The 17,738-nt window shown below is 52.9% G+C and overlaps 1 protein-coding gene and 1 long non-coding RNA gene across 10 annotated transcripts in view; both read left to right on the top strand.

The window, feature by feature from the left end:
- The window catches only part of AAK1 (AP2 associated kinase 1), a 156,429-nt gene extending 150,925 nt beyond the window's left edge, over positions 1–5,504 (top strand). For 4 of the 9 annotated variants that reach the window (XM_038551504.1, XM_038551501.1, XM_038551512.1 and 1 more), the window contains one exon: positions 1,914–5,504. In XM_038551504.1, coding sequence (XP_038407432.1) covers positions 1,914–1,942 — 29 coding nt within the window. In that variant the 3' untranslated portion in view covers positions 1,943–5,504. Of the gene's footprint in view, positions 1–369 lie in introns of all 9 variants that reach the window. The other 5 variants (XR_005366224.1, XR_005366227.1, XR_005366226.1 and 2 more) reach the window with 4 other exon arrangements.
- A 2,368-nt stretch (positions 5,505–7,872) lies between these two features.
- Positions 7,873–17,131, top strand: LOC119873708. Its single transcript, XR_005366223.1, has 3 exons — positions 7,873–15,178; positions 16,311–16,519; positions 16,908–17,131. It is a non-coding gene; the product is annotated as an uncharacterized LOC119873708 (long non-coding RNA).
- Positions 17,132–17,738: the final 607 nt, after the last annotated feature.

The raw sequence follows: 17,738 nt of genomic DNA, 5'->3' as shown, positions 1-17,738 counted from the left end.
CTACAGTGTCTGATAACTGGTAGACCCACGGAACTCTACACGGAGCCACAAGCGGGGTCAGAGAGACCAGTCTCTGGTCCATCCACTTCGTTTCACGGGTGTGGGACCCGAGCCGGGCCGTGGGAGAAGAGGCCTGGGCAGGACAGTCCGCCTGGGGTCTCTCCCTGACGTTTGCCAGTCACCGGCCAAGTGGGCTTCAGCGGGCGCTTCGCTTCCAAACGCTGTTGCTCCTTATGTATGCAAAGATGAGTCTGGACTAGATGGTCTTCAGGCTTACGGGATTCTAGAGTTCCGCATACGTATTATTATGCTTTGGAAGGACTGTGAAGGATTCGTATAATCCTGATGTTCTTCAGTTATCTTCTCTAGTTCTTCCTGTTACTGTAGCAGTATTTACATCTTAGAGAATCATAACGGCCCTTCACTGGCTTTGGTTGCCCTTCCTTGGTTATCGCAGCAGAAGCCTACATTATCGGTGAGTTTGGGACATAGACTCTTTTAGAGAAACTATTACATGTACCTGCCTATTCCAACAAAAAAGTATCAGACACCTTCAGTTCTTCTAAAATATAATCAGTGATCTGGCACTTAAAAATGAGCAGACACTAAAAGCATATGTTTCTAATTTGCTTTAGTCCCAACTGTGCACAAGTAGTAACTGCACCGGAACACATCGCAAATTTTTTTTTCTCCTTTACAGCATTGAAATAACTAGATCACCAAATCTAAGTCCCAGTATTTTTAAAAACCGCAGGCTAAGAAGAGATAAGGTTTAAATGGACACCTCTAACTCTGATCATAATCAATGGGTTCTTCAGCAGACATATCAGAATTGCGACCGCTCATTGCGTGTTGTTCCCTCCGAAGGCATCTGGTTTTACTTGGGAGGCTAATACTTTAGCGATGCTGCCTTCATTCACTTTATTTTTGAAACTACCCTCCTTAGAAACCATCAAGGAAGGTAATCAGGGTATAAGAAAATCCGTTGAATTCTTATCTAATTAGCATTGCTTTCAACATCTGGAAGTATGTTCTCTTTCCTGGTCTTTTCCATGACTCCTGGTTCTGAGTCACATTTAGCTGTTTCCAAAAAGCAAAACCACCCCCTCCCCCCCAATGAAGCATGGTTACTATTAAAGACAGTGAAAGGAATAACCAACGAAAATTCCCAGAGATGACCTTTTATGATGGAAAGCGACAACAATCAGTCTTAATTTCCTCAATATTCTGAATAAGGGAACTTCCATAATTGCACCTGTCTTTAGTAGTTTAGAAAATGGAAAGGTGCGGATTTTAAAATAACCTCTGAGGGAGGTTGTCACTCTGTTCCGTGTCATTTGATATTGGGCTTGGTTCTTCCCGAATTAGAATTATAGAACTTGGGCCGCTAATAATTACAAGGGAACAAACTCAAGAAAAGAACCTGTTTTTCTCAAGATGAAATTTTAGTTTTGTTTATCGTACTTCTTTTCCCCCTGCTCTCCTGGCAGGTAATTGATCATTCTGATTCGAACTAACACAGTTTTCCCCAGGTCAGGAACAGTCTGCCTTCAGCAGCAATCTTAGACGAAGGAGAGGACCTTTGGGGTTGACCTCCGCGCAGAAGTGTGGAGGGATCTGAGTTCGGCTGAAGAAATGCACACTGTAGATAACCTTGGGCCAAAGTAAAGTCTCCCATGATGATGTTTGTCTAAGTTTCCAGGAGTCTAACTTTCTCTGGCTGTAAGATTACCAGGATCATGTAGCCACTAACTTAAAGAGTTTGGGGACAAAAATGACAGGCTCGCCCAAAGTCCTAAGAAGCAAATTAGAGGCTGCCAGGCAGAGCAGAAGAGCTATCAGAGGGATGCAGAGAATGAGATCTTTCCTGAAACACTCCAGATAATACCAAGCTGTCTTTTATTCCTCTCTAGAGACTATAATCTTACCCACACGAAGTTAGTCTTTTCATTTTCCACGCTCGCCCTGTCGCTGCAGTTGGATGTACTTGGGTTTCTTGAGTCGAAATGAATCCCAGATGGCCTCCATTTAAATCATCTGTAAGGAGACACTACTTTGTTTATCCTGGGTTTCCTTTCACTGCCCGTGGAGGAGGTGGAGGAGGTGGAGGAGGTGGAGGAGGGAGGTGCTTCGGGTAACGCTGACTGACTCCAAGTTACCAAACGGCCCGTAGTCCCGTAGTTGCCCAAAGGGAAGACACTTTCTTGGTTCCCACTTTGATGTGGCGTCCTGACTTCAGCCTTTCTCCCGGGAGTTATTACCCTCCTCTGCCCTGCCCTGCCCTGCCCCTGGCACATGGATGTGTATTTACCGCAGGTCTCTATCAGGTCCTCCCCAAGAGGACAGAGCAGACAGAGGTCCGTGAAGCTACCCTACGCAGTAAAAATACGGAACTTAAACATTGCTGCGCAAGTATTGTATTTAAAAAAAAAAGTCTGTAAACAGTTTATTATGTAAACATACAGGGGAATAAAGACTTCTCTGTTCACCCGGGAGCCTGATGTTCACAGGTGTAAGTAACTTTGAACAGCTGCCGCTTTCCTGCTCTGAAAACCCACCGTGGCCAAAGGGACTTAACCCGGTTGTTGGGTGACAGTCAGCACCTGGGCACAAGGGGGGCGGCCGCGTGCTGAGGACGGGTACCGAGGCCACCCGGCTTCCCCTGGCAGGCAGGGAGAGCACCCCCGGGAGCCCGCATTCCCCGCGACCAGGCTCGGGTTCGAAAACGGAGCACGGATTGGCAGCTCCCTGCTCTGATTTGATCTCTGGTTTCCCGGGGCCAGGTTAATTAGACATTCGATGTTGGCGACAGCAGTTCTGTGCTCCCCGAACCCCCCTCGCTTCATTGTTGCCTTGGCCCGAGGGGCACAGCATCCCCGGCCGCGTCGGCCGCCCCCGAATCCCCACTCCCCAGCCACGGGCGTTAATGCCGCGCACAGCGCACGGCAGAACCAAACCCTGATTTTACCATCTAAGCCGAAGGCCATGGAAGTCATTAACCTGACTTGGCCCCAAGAGGGTGGGTGTTCATTGGTGCAGCATTTCTGACCTTCCCGTGAAGGGCCAGTTCGCTTTCTATTTGCCAAATGTCTGAGGTTTCTCGGCCCTTCCGCCCCCCCGAGTCTTCGTTTTCAGCTTTTGGCAAGGATCGTGTCTCCGAAACCGCTCGTGAACTGTTACTTCAGGGACAGTATGGGGGAAAGTGAAATTCTGGCCGTGCGTGACACATTGCACTAAAGAATATCCAGCCTGGAATTTAAGTCTTCAGAATCTGAATTTAAAAAAAAAAAAAAAACCCCTCTGATGACCCCCTCACTGTGTCCATCAGATCAAACCCCCGGGGTAACCCCACCCCAAACCACTCAGCACAGTTAGGAGAATTCCCGAGGCGTCCAAGACTTTGGGGGACTTCTTTCCTACTCTGTCAAGGATATGAACTCTTACTGAAACCTGCATGCATTTGGAGCCTCAAAATAGACTAAAATTGGGTTATCCCGAGCCGAAGTCTCAAAAAAGTGTGCTTAACCCTTAATCTTGCACATGGTCCTAACATGAGAGCAAGAGAAAGTGTGTCTCGCCTTCTTAATTTAATGAGCTGAACCAAAATGAAGAGAGACCTAGCCCAGTTTGAGGGGATTAGAACAAAATGCCCTACTCTAGGCTTCGTGATAAGGAAGACCCTTGTGCGCCCGTGAGGCCAGGGCCTGGGTCCGAGCCCCCCACCCCTCAGGAAGCGGCTGGCTTTACGGAGCGCGGTGGCCCGGGGCGTCTGCTGTGCCCGGTGCTGGTTCCCAGAGGGATGGGGCCGACACGCGGGGACACGAGTGCAGATCCTTTGCTGGTAGCCAGGCGGCCTCCATCACCTCCTCCCGGTAGAGCGAGCCCGTTCCCACAGGGCGGCTCACCTCGCAAACGTACACGTTCCCTACAAGGACAGACTCCGATCCCCCCAAAAAGACCTCTCCCTGCCGACAAGGTGTAATGGCCATCTTCTGCTTACAGGGATTGGGGATCTGCCCTCCTCTCGCCCGCCCTGTCTTGTGCTCAGGGAGTATGGGTGTCCGGGTCTCCCCCACACCCACCGGCACCCGGTCTCCTGGAAGGCCCGGCTCGGGCCAGCGGCGAGGGGTGGTTGGTCTCCGGGGTGGGCACACTACGTCTTCTCGAAAAACGGAAGGAGACGCTAAGAGACTTGGCCTTCTTAGGAAAATCCTTTCAAGGTAGCTGTCCGAGCCTACACAGCAGATTGATGCCTTGAAAGAGAAACCGTCTGGCCTTGTCGTGAAGGGCAGGAAGCAAGCTTTCCCTTCAAACTCGGTGTCACAGGGGTTCTGTGACCGTCCGTAGGGATTTTTGAAAGTCCTGGAAATCTTAGGTTTGCTTCTCCCGTTACCATCAAGGTCCGGGTATATGCGGATTTGGCGGGTGTCCAGTTGACCAGGAACCCACCTTCTAGGCGATTTAGACCTAGGTTAAGCACGTTCCTCCGTCCTGCCCGGCTCTGAATGCGGGCGCCGCTCCGTGGTACTCGGCAGTTCCCGAAGCGCCCGGGCCATCGCGGGCGTCCCACGCAGCCCGCTCTGCGGGTGGCTGCTGGTTGGCACTGTGCACGCGAGCTGGTCTGAGTTCGATTTAAATTTCCCCAAAAACGCTCACTCCAGTCGAACTGGAGCTCAGTGTTCAGTACCGATTAGGATGATGCCAGGATTGGTCATCGGCTTGACTCAATGTACCTTTTTCCCCCTAGAACTGGCTTGATAACGCCAACTTTTGGGGTAGTTTTTGGAAGAGGAGAAACTGTGCCTTAGTTTTGGCTGAAAACTGTGTCGTCCAGCGGATGCTGGGTTAGAAAGCGGTTCAGGGAGCTTGGGGGAGGGGAGCTTTCATACCCCTTGGCTCGGCCTGATTCTGGGAAGCTCCTTTGCCGCCCCCCCCCCCCCCGTCTCATTTGCGTTTCCTCTCAGAAGTCCCCCAAGAGTCACCGTGACAGGACTAACAGCAGCATAGTTGCCCGAGAGGCTGAGGTCAGGTGTCTCCACGTACACGGCAGGGGCGCGTTCCGTCTCCTGCCTGTCCCCGCTGGCCACCGCTTCCCCGTCGCCGAGTGGGAGCACGCACTGAAGCTGCAACGCAAGGGGAAAAAGTCTCCTCTTCCAAATCATGCTCTGCAAGCACCACCGGGACGCTGTTTGGCGCCAGGACAGAATTCCGCCTAAAGACTCTGCCTGGAAATGCACCGGATGCGTTCAAACTCTTAGAAAATGAGGGGGACACTCGCCTTTTTTTGTTGTTTTTTTCTGGTTTCTGCAAACAATATTTAAGGTCAGAGCTGTTTAAAAAGAAGCACTGCTAAAAAAAAAAAAAGAGTCCTAGAATTCTGTGAAACATAGTATTTTTGTACGTTACCTTCTAAAATGTTCCAACCTCTCTCTAGGTCTCTTTACAATGTAAGTAATGTCTCCTAAGTGACTGGCTTCCCAATAAACCGATTTTGATGCCGCTTCTGCTGTGTTCTGTGTGCTTTAATTCAAGCAGAAACCTTAGCAGGGGCCGATTGTTAGCGGAAGTGTCTAGTAGCTCACCACTTGCCCGGAAGGGGAGAGGGTAGCATGGGGAGGGAGTGATGGGATTACCTGAGCACGGAGGTTCCAAGTCGGCTACACAATCCACACCATTGTACCAAGGCCTGGTGGGTTGGGAACCCCAGGATGAAATGACGCCTTTACCCCCAGCCACCCTTTCTCTGGATTCTTCTTGCCTAGTTACTTATGCCTTTTTCCTGCCCTCTTGCTAACATGTGCCCAATGACCTACTTCTAACCTGCTAATGTTTCTTGGAAGGTAAGCTCTCTCCCATTCTGGTAATTGTCTATTTGATTTGAAAAGCCAGGGCCCCCGAGCTCCCTCTGTGTCGCCAGAAGTAGACGAGCTTAGTAGAGTTTGCGGAAGTTTCCGTCACTACCCACGGATGTGACTCCATCTGCTTGAAGAGCCTTATGATAGATGCGCTTAAGCAGAGGAGATGTTTGCTAACTTAGAAAACCGAAGCCAAACCCGAGCAGGACCCCAGGGCCGCTCCAGCGGAGGGGCTGGACGTGACGGGAGCTGGCAGGGCCCCCGAAGCGCCCTCGGTCCGGGCCCGGGGGGCGCTCGCTGCTCTTGGCCAGCGCTGGGGCGGCCTGACCTCCGGAGCAGCCCGGGCGGCGGGGCTGGGCCGCGTCCTCAGGGGCAGGCAGGGGGCAGGCCACCCCGGGGGCGGTCGCATTTGTCCGCGTCCTGAGCATCTCTGCGTACCCCGGAGGTGCCGAGGCGCGTGTGGAGACGAGGGACTGGGCCTGCAGCCCACGCGAGCCAGTGCCAGGTAGACGGGTGGCGGTGCCGGCGCGCGGGGCATCGTGTCCTTGTGCTGACGTGCGTGTGTCTACACCCTCATCTCCTGTCCCGCACACCGTGCGCGTCCTGTTCCAAAGTGTGAGGCGGTGGTTGCTCGTGTTCCGGTTTGTGTGCCGTTTCCTTGCCTGACTTTTTGTTTCCGTTTTTCCTTTTTCCATTTCCACCTTTATTATTTGGCCCCCGATGTGTCCGCCGCGCGTTGCCGTTGCGTGTCCAGGGAGAGCTGACGTGACCTGTGCCTTAATGCTGCCCTTTGTGCTTCCCTAGGTCTCCAGAGAGAGCCCAACCCCCGCCCTGTCCTAACCGTAGAGCACTTTAAGGAGCCGGCGGCCGGCAGAGGCGCCCCCCTGCACCCGGAGGCCTCGGGAGCGCCCGGCGCCCAGCGCAGCCTGGAGTCGGACTCCCTGGCCCGCGACGGCCCTTCGAGCAACAGTTCGTTCCACAGCAGCGAGGAGGAGGGCACGGACCTGGAGGGGGACGTGCTGGACTGCAGTGGCTCCCGGCCGCTCCTGGAGTCCGAGGAGGAGGACGACGGCTGCAAGGGCCCGCAGGGGAGGCCGGGCGGCGTGGGGCCCCTCGCTCGGGAGCTGGGCGCGGGCCGGGTGGGCCAGGTGGGCCAGGTGAGCCAGGTAGGCCAGGCGGCCCAAGCGGGCCAGGTGGGCCAAGTAGGCCAGGTAGGCTGCGCAAGCCAGGCAGGCCAGGTGGGCCAGGCGGACCAGGTAGGCCAGGTGGGCTGGTTGGGCCAGGTAGGCCAGGTGGGCCAGGTAGGTCAGGCGGGCCAGGTGGGCTGGTCGGGCCAGGTAGGTCCGGTGGCCCAAGCGGGCCAGGTGGGCCGGGCAGTCCAGGCAGGCCCAGTAGGCCAGGCAGGCCGGGCCGTCCAGGTGGGCCAGGTGGGCCAGGTGGGCCGGGCGCCCTTCCCGGGCCTGGAGCAGCCGGCGGCCGCGGGCGGCGCGGAGCCCGACGTGTTCGCCACCGCCCCGTTCAGGAGCTGCCGGGCGCCCGCGCCGGGCCTGGACATTTTCTCCAGGGCCCCGTTTGTGTGCAGGGCGGGCGCGGCCCCGACCCCGACCCCGGCCCCGGCCCCGCCCGAGGAGCCCGACGTGTTCCTGCGCGCCCCCTTCAGCAAGAAGAAGAGCCTGGAGGAGCCGGAGCCCCCCGCGCAGGCCCGCGCCGCCGCCGCCCCCACCCCACGGCCGAGGGGCCCCCGCGGCCCCGGCCCCGGCCACGACCGACGCCGCGCCCCCACGGCCCCGCCCCGCCGCCCGGGCCCCCCGCGCCCCCCGACGGCGCCTGCCCCGCGCCCCCCCCGGAGCCGGGGCCCCCCCCCGACGGCCGGCCCTCCCGCCCGCAGGCGCTGCGCAAGTACTCGCGACACTACGGCCCCGACGCGCAGCCCCTCGCCGCCTGCACCATTGTGGCTCCGCCCGGCGCCCCGGCCGCGGCCCCCGTGAGCGCCGGCGCCCTGCCCGCCAGGACCGCGGAGCTGCCCGCCGACCCCTTCGCCCTAGCGCCCTTCCCTGCGAGGTCGGGCCGCCAGAGGCCCTAGGGCGCTGCGGAGCCCCGACCTCGCGGCCGGCCCCCCAGAAGGCACGGGGTCCCCCGAGCCCCGACCTCGCAGCTGACCCCGGAACACGCGGGTCCCCGAGCCCCGGCCTCGCAGCTGACCCTTACAGCTGACCCCCCAGAAGAGACGGGGCCCCCTGAGCCCCGACTTTGCAGCTGACTCCCAGGAGACGCGGGGTCCCCTGAGCCTCGACCCTCGCAGCTGACCCCCCAGAATAGACGGGGTCCCCGGCCCCGACCTCGCAGCTGACCCCGGAACACACAGGGAGCCCTAACCTTGCAGCTGACCCCCCAGAAGACACGGGGTCCCCGAGCTCCGACCTCGCAGCTGACCCCTGAAGATGCGGGGAGCCCCGAGCCCCGACCTCGCAGCTGACCCCCAGGAGACGCGGGGTCCCCTGAGCCTCGACCCTTGCAGCTGACCCCCCAGAAGAGATGGCCCCCACCGAGCCCAGACCTTGCAGCTGAGCCGGGAACAGGCGGGGAGCCCCGGCCTCACAGCTGACCCTCCCCAGAATAGACGGGGTCCCCGAGCCCCGACCTCACAGCTGACTCCCCCCCCCCCCCAGAAGAGGTGGGGCGGCCCAGCAGCCTCCAGTTCCACGCGGCCAGTGACCCCAGTGACAGTGACACTCAGTGGAACCCCCGTAAGTTATGATCATTTCCCTTGTGGATGCAGATTTCGGACCTCCCGGCACCTCGCCTCTGCCTGCGCCCAGAACTCTGCTCTCTCCGCCCCCCAACTGTTGAAGTCTGGGAAGGCGTCCCCCCCAACCCCAAAGGGGCCAGGCTCCCCCAGGTTCTGGTCCTGCGGGTCCCCGGTGACTGTGGCCCAAGGACTCAAGGTCCACCCTTGGGGACCCGGTGTGATGCTTGGTGAAGGGGACGTGGCCCGAGGAGGTGCAAGGGGCCTGTGCAAGCCCAGGGCCGCGGGTCCTGCCCACACCAGTCGTTCCTGTAAAACCAGCAGCCCCACCGGGAGCCCGGGGAGCGCGTGGCCCTGCGAGCCAGGCTGGCCTCACACGTGAGTGAGTGCGGGTGTGTAACGGGAGTCAGATCCTTTCCTTCTGTCGAAGTGTGCCAGTGCTGAGCCTTCGCACGCCCGTGCTTGTTAAATCCCTGTGAGTGCACAGGTGCGTGTGCACGTGCACGCGTGTGCCAGAGAGCATTTCCCCGGGTCCAGCCGGCCTCCCTCCGCCTACCTCCACGGCCCCTCATTTCCTGGCATCAGGCTCCTGGCCTGTCGCAGCTCCTGTTTTTACTTAGTCGCGTCTTGTGGCGAGATCGAATTCGTTGGAAGGTGTGGGAAAATTCTGCCGAAACTGAGGTTTCGGAGATTCTTTTATTTCCTCCAAAATTTGCTATTAACAAATTCCCTTTGCACGGTCTTAAAAATTAATTATGCTCTTTCCCTCAGAACATTAGAAAAGAGCACCTTGTGGCGGCTCTAACCCCTGGGCACGTGGTCTCAGCGATAACGTACCTAGACCCTCAGGCCTGAGCACGCCACCTGCCACCTGCCACCTGCCACCGTGGGATGCGGCTCGAGACTCGGCTCCAGATGAGATCGGCTTGTGGGTGCTTGCCCATTCCTTGCCCCCTTTCTCCGCCGCCCCTTGAGGAAAAATCTGAGACCCATAAATCAGTTGGGAGAAGAGTAAGGAGCCGAGTCCGCGATCCCTGCAAACGTTCTGATCCCCCATCCTCTGGAGACGTCCAGGTAGGCCAGGTGGGCGACTGACTTGTGTGTTTGCAAGGTCTTCTATTCCGGGCAAGATCTGGCCGCCCGGCTGCTTCCGCGGCCTTTGTTATTAGTGCCTTAAGGTGAGACTTCGGTGTCTCCACGGGAACATCTCTGCTGACGAAGTTCAACCTCGTGGGAGGAGCTGCTGCACCATGTTTCAGCCTGAAAGCTCCCGGTGACTTGTCGTTGACGTCAGCGATGTCTCCAGTCGCTGCAGGAGTCGGGAGAGTTGCTCACCCAACCAGGTTAAGGATTCAAGAATTGGAAATTCGTCCAAGAATCAAGCCAGAATGCCAGACTTGATCGCAGTTGATGAGGGGTCATACTCTTTCAATCGGTGGCATCTTAGGGGTAGGACATGAACAGCAACTTCACAAGACTTTTTCTAGTTCGGCCTCCACCTATTTCAAATGTCCAGGTTAAAAGATAAACTTAAATAATCGGCACTGGATCAGGGCTCTCAGCAATGGTCTTCCAAGTGAGGTTCCGACCACGACACTCTTTCCCTCTGGGGAATGTTAAATGTTCCTTCGCAGAGGTTGCTTTTCTCCCGGTGATTATTTCTAGTTATTTTGTGTAACAGTGGATGCAAAAATCATCTCTCCAGTTGGATAAATAGTCTGGGCTCATGCATATGGAACTTTGCACCCCACACTCTAACCTTGGTCGTTATCAAGTAAAGCCCCCCAAGGCAGGCGCTGAGAGGATAGGAGCATTGGGGGAGAGTTCTTACCCCAAGTCAGGAACTCTTCAAGGGGAAGGCCATTCTCACTCACTCTTCCAAAAATTCAGGATTGCCTCTGTAACAGCCTGCAAAAGGTCCTTCCTTTGGCTATTTAATTGCTTCTTCCTAATCAAGTATCCATTTTAGCTCTCCAGGTAAAATCAGTAAAATCATGGTGATTTTAATCACAGAGTTGAATCATTTGTCACGCGTGGGCTGAGTGAAGCATGAAAAATTTTTGACTATACTACCTTACGTATTAGCTAATAACTAGTAAATTCTGCATCGATCTTTGGATCATATAGGGTAAAAGCATCATTTAAAGATAAAATATTCTTGCCAGAGGCCATCCTGAATCTGGAATTCTAGAAAATTTAGTGTTAAGGGATTTAGGGGTGCTCAGGGTGCTTTAAATTAGCAAATGCATGTTTCCAACAACTATACCGCAACAGGTTAACATTAAAGAGAAAAAGAGGATATATAGTCAACAAAATGCTACACCTCTTAGTTTTCTGTGTTATTTGCTCTACACATCTGATGGGGATGCAAGAACTTGTGCCTTTGCATTTCAGTGGAGTGCAATGAGCCGGAATATATTTAGACATAAAGCATTGAAGCACAACGCGCGCTGAAGAACTCTTTTAAAGAATCTGTGTTAATTGACCAGCGACACCATTGAATTAATGAAGTTACATTATGTGTGGTGGAAAATATTTACCTTGAGTTCACATACGGCCCGTTAGGCTCCCAATCCTTGTTAATTGGAACAAAACGAGGCAGAAGCAGAAGCTGGGCAGGACCTAAGGGAATCTAGGTCATAAATTCAGTTTCATTTTGGGCTCAGTTATCATTGAGTTGGAAATTTCCTATGTGTCGACTGGTGTGCACCTGTCCACGTCCCCATGTTTGGTCTCAGTTTAATCTGACAACCGACTTTTGTTTGTTTGTTTGTTTAAACCTTCCAGAAAAAATACCAGCATCTTATTGGCCCATTATTTATTTAGTAAATTTAGAATACATGAACATCAGTGTTTTAAACTGTTTGGTGGACATTTCACTGACTCAAAGTAGCAGTTTTCAGTTTTACTTAAATGTGATCACCAGAGTGATCTGCCAATATTAATTCAATCATGCTGTGTTTGCTTCTATAAAGAAAGGTCATCAGAACATGGATCGTATGATTTGTATTCATTTTCCCACATAGGAAATTTTATAGGAAACTGGAGAAGGGTGAGCTCCAACCCATTCTCTAGCAGGAAGGATACAACTTAAAATGGAGTCGCTCGGGTGAATAAAGAAAAATGTTATTCCATGCTGTGTCTGTGGAATTGAATTTCAAGAATACATGCCAGTCAACTCTGGAATGGCTGCTGGTCACATAGATGCATTTTTATCTGAGAAATCTGGAACTTGGATTATTTTGATAAAAGGGACGTAGGAGAGCTGCTGGGAAGACCGCAGCTTCTAAGGAGGTAGAAGCACTTTTGTAAATGCCCATAGTCACCCCCGGGGTTCTAATCCTCCAATCCTGCCTCATGGAGTAAACGTGAAGATTTTAAATGGAATCATGTAATTTAAATTCCTCATTTTTCAATGCCTTTGTCAACTCCTCCTTGTAGTTTTTGTTTCTTGTTGTTTTTTTTAAACCATCAACACTTGCAAACTTGTGACGTTCACTTGAAGACTTCAAGATGCTTGAAAATAAAATAAAATAAAATAAAATAAAGTAGTATCTGGTTGGGAATTGTTTCTATGCTCTTTTGCTATAAAATAAGTTTTCCAGGTTGCTGAAAATACCTAGCTGCCTCAGCTTAGATGTGAGAATCCACCCTGGCTATGTCTTGATTCCCCAGGGGTCACCTTGCTCTCCGACTTCCAGTCCTACCTGCCTCATTTGAACCTTGACCTTTATTAGCCAACAGGCCTCCCTTGTGGTATCCAACGTCCCGTCCCTAAAACGTTGCCGACGCAGCTCTCCCCTGCGGCTTCTCTGCTCCTGCAGGCCTTCCTGGCTCCTCTTGTTCCCGTTCCCACTTGGTTTCCCCACTAACATTCCCCCACTATGGCCACACCACCAAGAGGATGAATGAGAGGCATGACTGGATGATCATGGTAATTTCTATGTGCCTTTGTTACTGTAAACAGTTTCTTCCTAAGTTCCAGCCTGACCCGTGATAATCTCACCACCCTGGAGGAACTCCAAGTAAGCTGAATGGCTCACCTTCCCGCTCCTTACGGACTAGAAGAGCAGACGAAGCGAGGTTGGCAGGGGTCCAGCCTTACTCCGGAGACACAGCCCAAAGGCATCTCTCCACCGTGACCTGACACGGGCTCGGTGCGCCCCGAGTGCAGGGGAAAGTTCAGGTGTGAAGGGGCTCCAGAAGGGCTTGCAAAGACGGCCGATTGCTACCCAGCACACTGGGGCCTACTCCAGTATTCCCAGAACTCAGTGATTCTGTGAGACATTTAGCCCGAGCACCTTCCCAGCGGTCTCAACGTGGGTGACGCTGTTGTGCGTTTATAATACAATGTTGTGTTCCTGAAATGTGCATTGCATTGTGATGGGACCGCGTATACGTATTAAAGGGGTCTGTGGGATTCCTTTCGGCGGAGAATTGCAGAACTGGTTTTTGTCGTTGTGTTTTTGTTTTGTTTTTGTTTTTGTTTGTTTGCAGAAATGGTGTCTAACAATGTCAGTTAAAGTGAGACTTTGGAAGTAAGAGAAGGCAGTGTAGCCTTTTCACTCTGAAATGGCAAATCATTGTATTCTCTGAGTCTACCGAAGACTCCTGTTTGAGGATTGTGATTGGAGAGGCACGCGCGTGTGTGTGTGTGTGTCTGTCTGTCTGTCCGTCCTCATACTTTCTGCCATGGTGTTAAGACCTCCTTATGAAGGCATCCAAAGTATAGCAAGTGGTGACAATAGGTAGTTGGCCTGAGTAAACTCAGTCCCATTTGCCAACAACTCAGAGACCTGGAGTTGTTCTAGGTAATGGTGGGAAAAGTCAGCCATAGCCTTAGCCTGTTCCCACAGTTAAGTACGCTCTTCTCATCCACGAGGATGAAACTCAGTAGGGTTTGGCCTGAACCCCTGGCTCATGTGTGGGGTTGGACTGGCAGTAGAGACCAGACCAGCACAAGGCCTGCAAGACATTCCTTTGAAAGAGAAAGTGTTTGATGTCATTTGTTAGGGCGCAGAAACCAAATAAAGGCCGAGGACAATGCTCATTCCATGGACGAGAGGTGAACTCCTCTGCTGGCAAGACATTTTGAGTTCACTGAACGAGGGAGTTGACCCAGCTACAAGGAACCCTGAGGTCAACAGACCGCAGAAAACAGTATGTGCATGTAATCCCATGGGCTGTGGACATGGAAAGGAAGGGAGAAAGACATTCGTAAAGTCAATCTTCACAGTTTTTGCAATACCTCCTATTCGCAGACTTCTGGATTTCTGTTATTGCACTCGTCGTGTGATCTATCTCATGTATCTGATAGTTTTTCTGAATAATTGTTTTGAGTTGCAAACTCTTATACACTTTATTAAAATGAACCTAATAAAAGCAAATGATCTATATTTTGTATTATTTCTTCAGTCAGATCTTCCTAGGATTGAAGGCCTCCATAAGTACCTTTTACAGTGCCACACCTAGTTTTGCGTTTTTAAGTTTCAAGGTTGGTTGGTTGGTTGGTTTCCAATGCCAGCATTGCTACTACCTGAGACCTACTTTCCATTCTAGATGTTACCTGGAGACATAAATGAAATAATAAAGACAGCGGGGCCATAAGGACTGAGCCAAGAAAACCACAGAGCTCTCTGCTATTGTAAACTTTACCGTGAGCCCCTAAAATACGTTACCTGAATATGACCTGGGTAATATTCAGTCTTTCAAAACAAACCAAAAAAGCCCTTAAGAGAGACCAGCATTAACATAACAAATTAGAGGGAAGTCTGGGAAACAAGCAGAAACAACAGACTCCTAACTATAGAGAATTAAGTGGAGGTTACCAGAGGGAAGGGGGGGGTGGCGTGGGTGAGCTAGGTGAAGGGGATTAGGAGGACACTTACCTTGAGGAGCCCTAGGTCATGTTTAGAATTACCGAACCCTCTATTGTACACCTGAGACTAATATAACATTGTACGTTAATGATACTGGAATTAAAACTTGGAAGTACATAAAGTACACACATACACGCAAAGAGAGGAATTGGGGAGGAATGAATAATTCCTAAGAATCTTAAAATCCCATAGTGTGGGAGAGAAACTGCCTGCTTATTTCCTCCCCAAATTTGACAAAAATAACCATAATATTTGAGCTTTAATGAGTTTGACATCCATCATTTGGGGAGAATTGGTGAAGGGCTGAGTTCAGGTCTGAGTTGAAATTGGCAGTGGAAGATCCAGGGATTCCGAGAGTTCTGGTGTGACTCACATGAGTAAAACCAAAGTTGCCTCCTTTCTCTGAAGATTCACCGAGATCTGGTTCGTGTATGTCTAACGATACGCTCCAGCTCGTCCTACGATGCAAAGTTCCTGTGCTGCTGCTGTTTCAAGTTACCGTGGACCAAGAGGACAATCGTCCTTGCCTGTGACTTGGACTGCTCTGGGGGTAATCAGGGCCTTCTGCAAATGTGGATGGACTCAGCCCTGCCTTCCTGGGAGGGAGAGCCCAAGTCAGAAGCTCCAGTTCCCACAGGACGCTGTCGTTCGCATTCGCCCCGGTGTGGCTCATTTTTGCCAGGCCAGCCCCGAGACTGGTTAGTAAGAGCCCAGCCACGGAGGGGGGTGCCCGAATATCAGCCCCTAATTGAGAGCCAGTGGGAGGAACCAGAGTGAGACCCAGAGAAAAGCCGTGAGCAGATGATTTAGGCTTGTTCGTCTGGACTGGGAGACAAAGATCTTTTTCCTTCCATCGTAAGAGTTCTTCTTTGAGTTCACCTCTCCTTGGGGTAGCAAGGTCTAGAGGGTCGGGGAGCATCCAGTTTACACAGAAGAAGATCCGTAATTCTGCTTGGTGCAGAGGCCCGGAAGAGTCCAAGTATTCTCGTCAGAAGACGGCCCACTTCTCTAGCCCTGAGGTTTGGGGACCCAGATCATCACTAGATACGGAACTCCCCGAGTCACATTTTGCAAAATTAGTATTTGTACATCTCCCCAGGCGCATCCTGTGTCTTAGCAGGAACTTGACCTCAAGCACAGATTGTCCTTACCCTTCAGAGAAAACCTTAAGTTATCAGCAGAGAATTGATCACTGTTTTCTGTGTTTTGGAAGAACCAAAGAATTAAATATAAACTGTTGGCCTCTATTCAGTTTATAATGAGTATTACTGGTAGAAATAGTTCTTGTAAAATTCAAATCTGTTAAAACCACGCATCATTAAAGATTGATGGAAGAATGAAATTTTGACCAAGTTTATTTTATTTATTTATTTTTTGTTTCAGTTTCAAGATTTTTTTCTTAAAGATTTTATTTATTTATTCATGAGACACAGAGAGAGAGAGAAAGAGGCAGAGACACAGGCGGAGGGAGAGGCAGGCTCCATGCAGGGAGCCCGACCGGGGACTCGATCCTGGGTTTCTAGGATCAGGGCCTGGGCCGAAGGCGGCGCTAAACCGCGGAGCCACCCGGGCTGCCCAAGTGTCAAGTTTAAATCGAAATTCTAGCCAGGAAATTTGAATCTAGTAGGTCTAGTAGCCCCAGGAGACCTCGAGAGCAGAAGCTACGTTGCTAAAATTAGAAATTAACCAAAAATTGACTAAGAAGTCTCCATTATAAAATATATAGAGAAGAGACTGGATCCTAGGGAAAATAATTACAATAAAATGGAAATACATAGCATAGGAAGTGGATCAAAAATTAAATTGGCTTAATGGAGTTTCTTGATGCAGATCCATCCAGATTAGCCCCCTGACATACGTGTTCAGAAACACCGAGTGACACAGCCACGGTAGTTGAAAATGTCCTTGAGCCTGCACGGGGCTGCGGAAGGAAGTGGTGCAGACGGGGTGGCCGGCTTGAGTTGGGAGAGGAGCCTCCGCTGCTGGGAGAGGGCATCATCAGGACGTCCCGGCGGTAGATGGCATCAGTGAAAGAGAAGGTAGGGTAAGAGGCGCACTTGCACAATCTTTTGGGAAGCTCTGGGCCTGCCCCCCAGCTACTGGGGTGAAACGCAGTGGGGAGCCCTCGGGGGGGCCCAGAGCTTGGGGTGAAGCCTAAAACGAGGGCCTAGCGCAGCAAAGGCGGAGGGAGCAGGGGAGCAGCTCGTCCTCGTGGGCTTGGAGCGACGAGGACACAAGGCCTGGCAGTGGCACCGGAGCTGCGGCGGCAGTGCCAGGCCCGCGGGTTCTGGAAGGGCCTCCTGCTCGTGGGGTCCGGCGGGGGGGGGGGCAGCGGGAGGCGACGGCGTGGGGTTGGCCCGCACCTGGGCCTGGACACCACCCTCGTCCTTCAGGTCATGCGTGTCCTGAGTATTGTCTCTTTTGCAGACGTGGAAACCCGGAGTCGCCGTTCTCCGCGGCCCCGGCTCCGCCCAGGTCCTGCTGGCCAAGCGCCCGGCCAAGCTGGCGCGGTCACCGCGGGGACAGTTAAAGAGTTGTTAAAAGATTTTATTTATTTATTTATTCACGAGAGACACAGAGCGGCAGAGACACAGGCAGAGGGAGAAGCAGGCTCCACCCAGGGAGCCCGACGTGGGACTCAATCCCAGGTCTCCAGGATCAGGCCCTGGGCTGAAGGCGGCGCTAAACCGCTGAGCCCCCCGGGCTGCCCCATGCTTTTATTTTTAAAAGATTTATTTAGGAGAGAGAGAAGGTGAGAGTGCCGGGGTGGGGGGTGGGGGGCGGAGGGGCAGAGGGCCGGCTGCATCAGAACGGAGCCCTGCCAGGGGCTCCATCCCACAACCCTGAGGCCTGAGGTTGTGACCTGAGCCTGAACCAAGAGTCGGATGTTTAACCCCCTGCAGCACCCAGATCCCCAGGGCCGGGGGGCCTCAGGGGTTGGGCGTCTGCCTTCAGCTTGGGTCATGGTCCCAAAGCCCCAGGATGGAACCCTGTGTGGGGCCCCCTGCGCAGCCAGGGGTCTGCTTCGCCCTCTACCCCTCGCCCCTCTGCTGCGCACGCTCTCTCCCCCCCACCAAATAAATCATAAAATCTAAAAAAGAAAATGTTTCTTCTAGAATTTTTAAGAGACAGGAAGACCTTTCTTTCTCTCGACCAACAACCCACGGAGAGTGTGGAGAGTGGTAATCAGAAGGCCCGGTGGCCGCTGGCGCCTGTTTAGCACTTCCTGGGACCTTGACCAGTCTCTTGGGGAGAATC

The sequence above is a fragment of the Canis lupus genome, chromosome 10 (assembly GCF_011100685.1).
Source record: "Canis lupus familiaris isolate Mischka breed German Shepherd chromosome 10, alternate assembly UU_Cfam_GSD_1.0, whole genome shotgun sequence".
Taxonomy (NCBI): Eukaryota; Metazoa; Chordata; class Mammalia; order Carnivora; family Canidae; genus Canis; species Canis lupus.
This window is presented reverse-complemented; position numbering and strand designations above follow the sequence as displayed.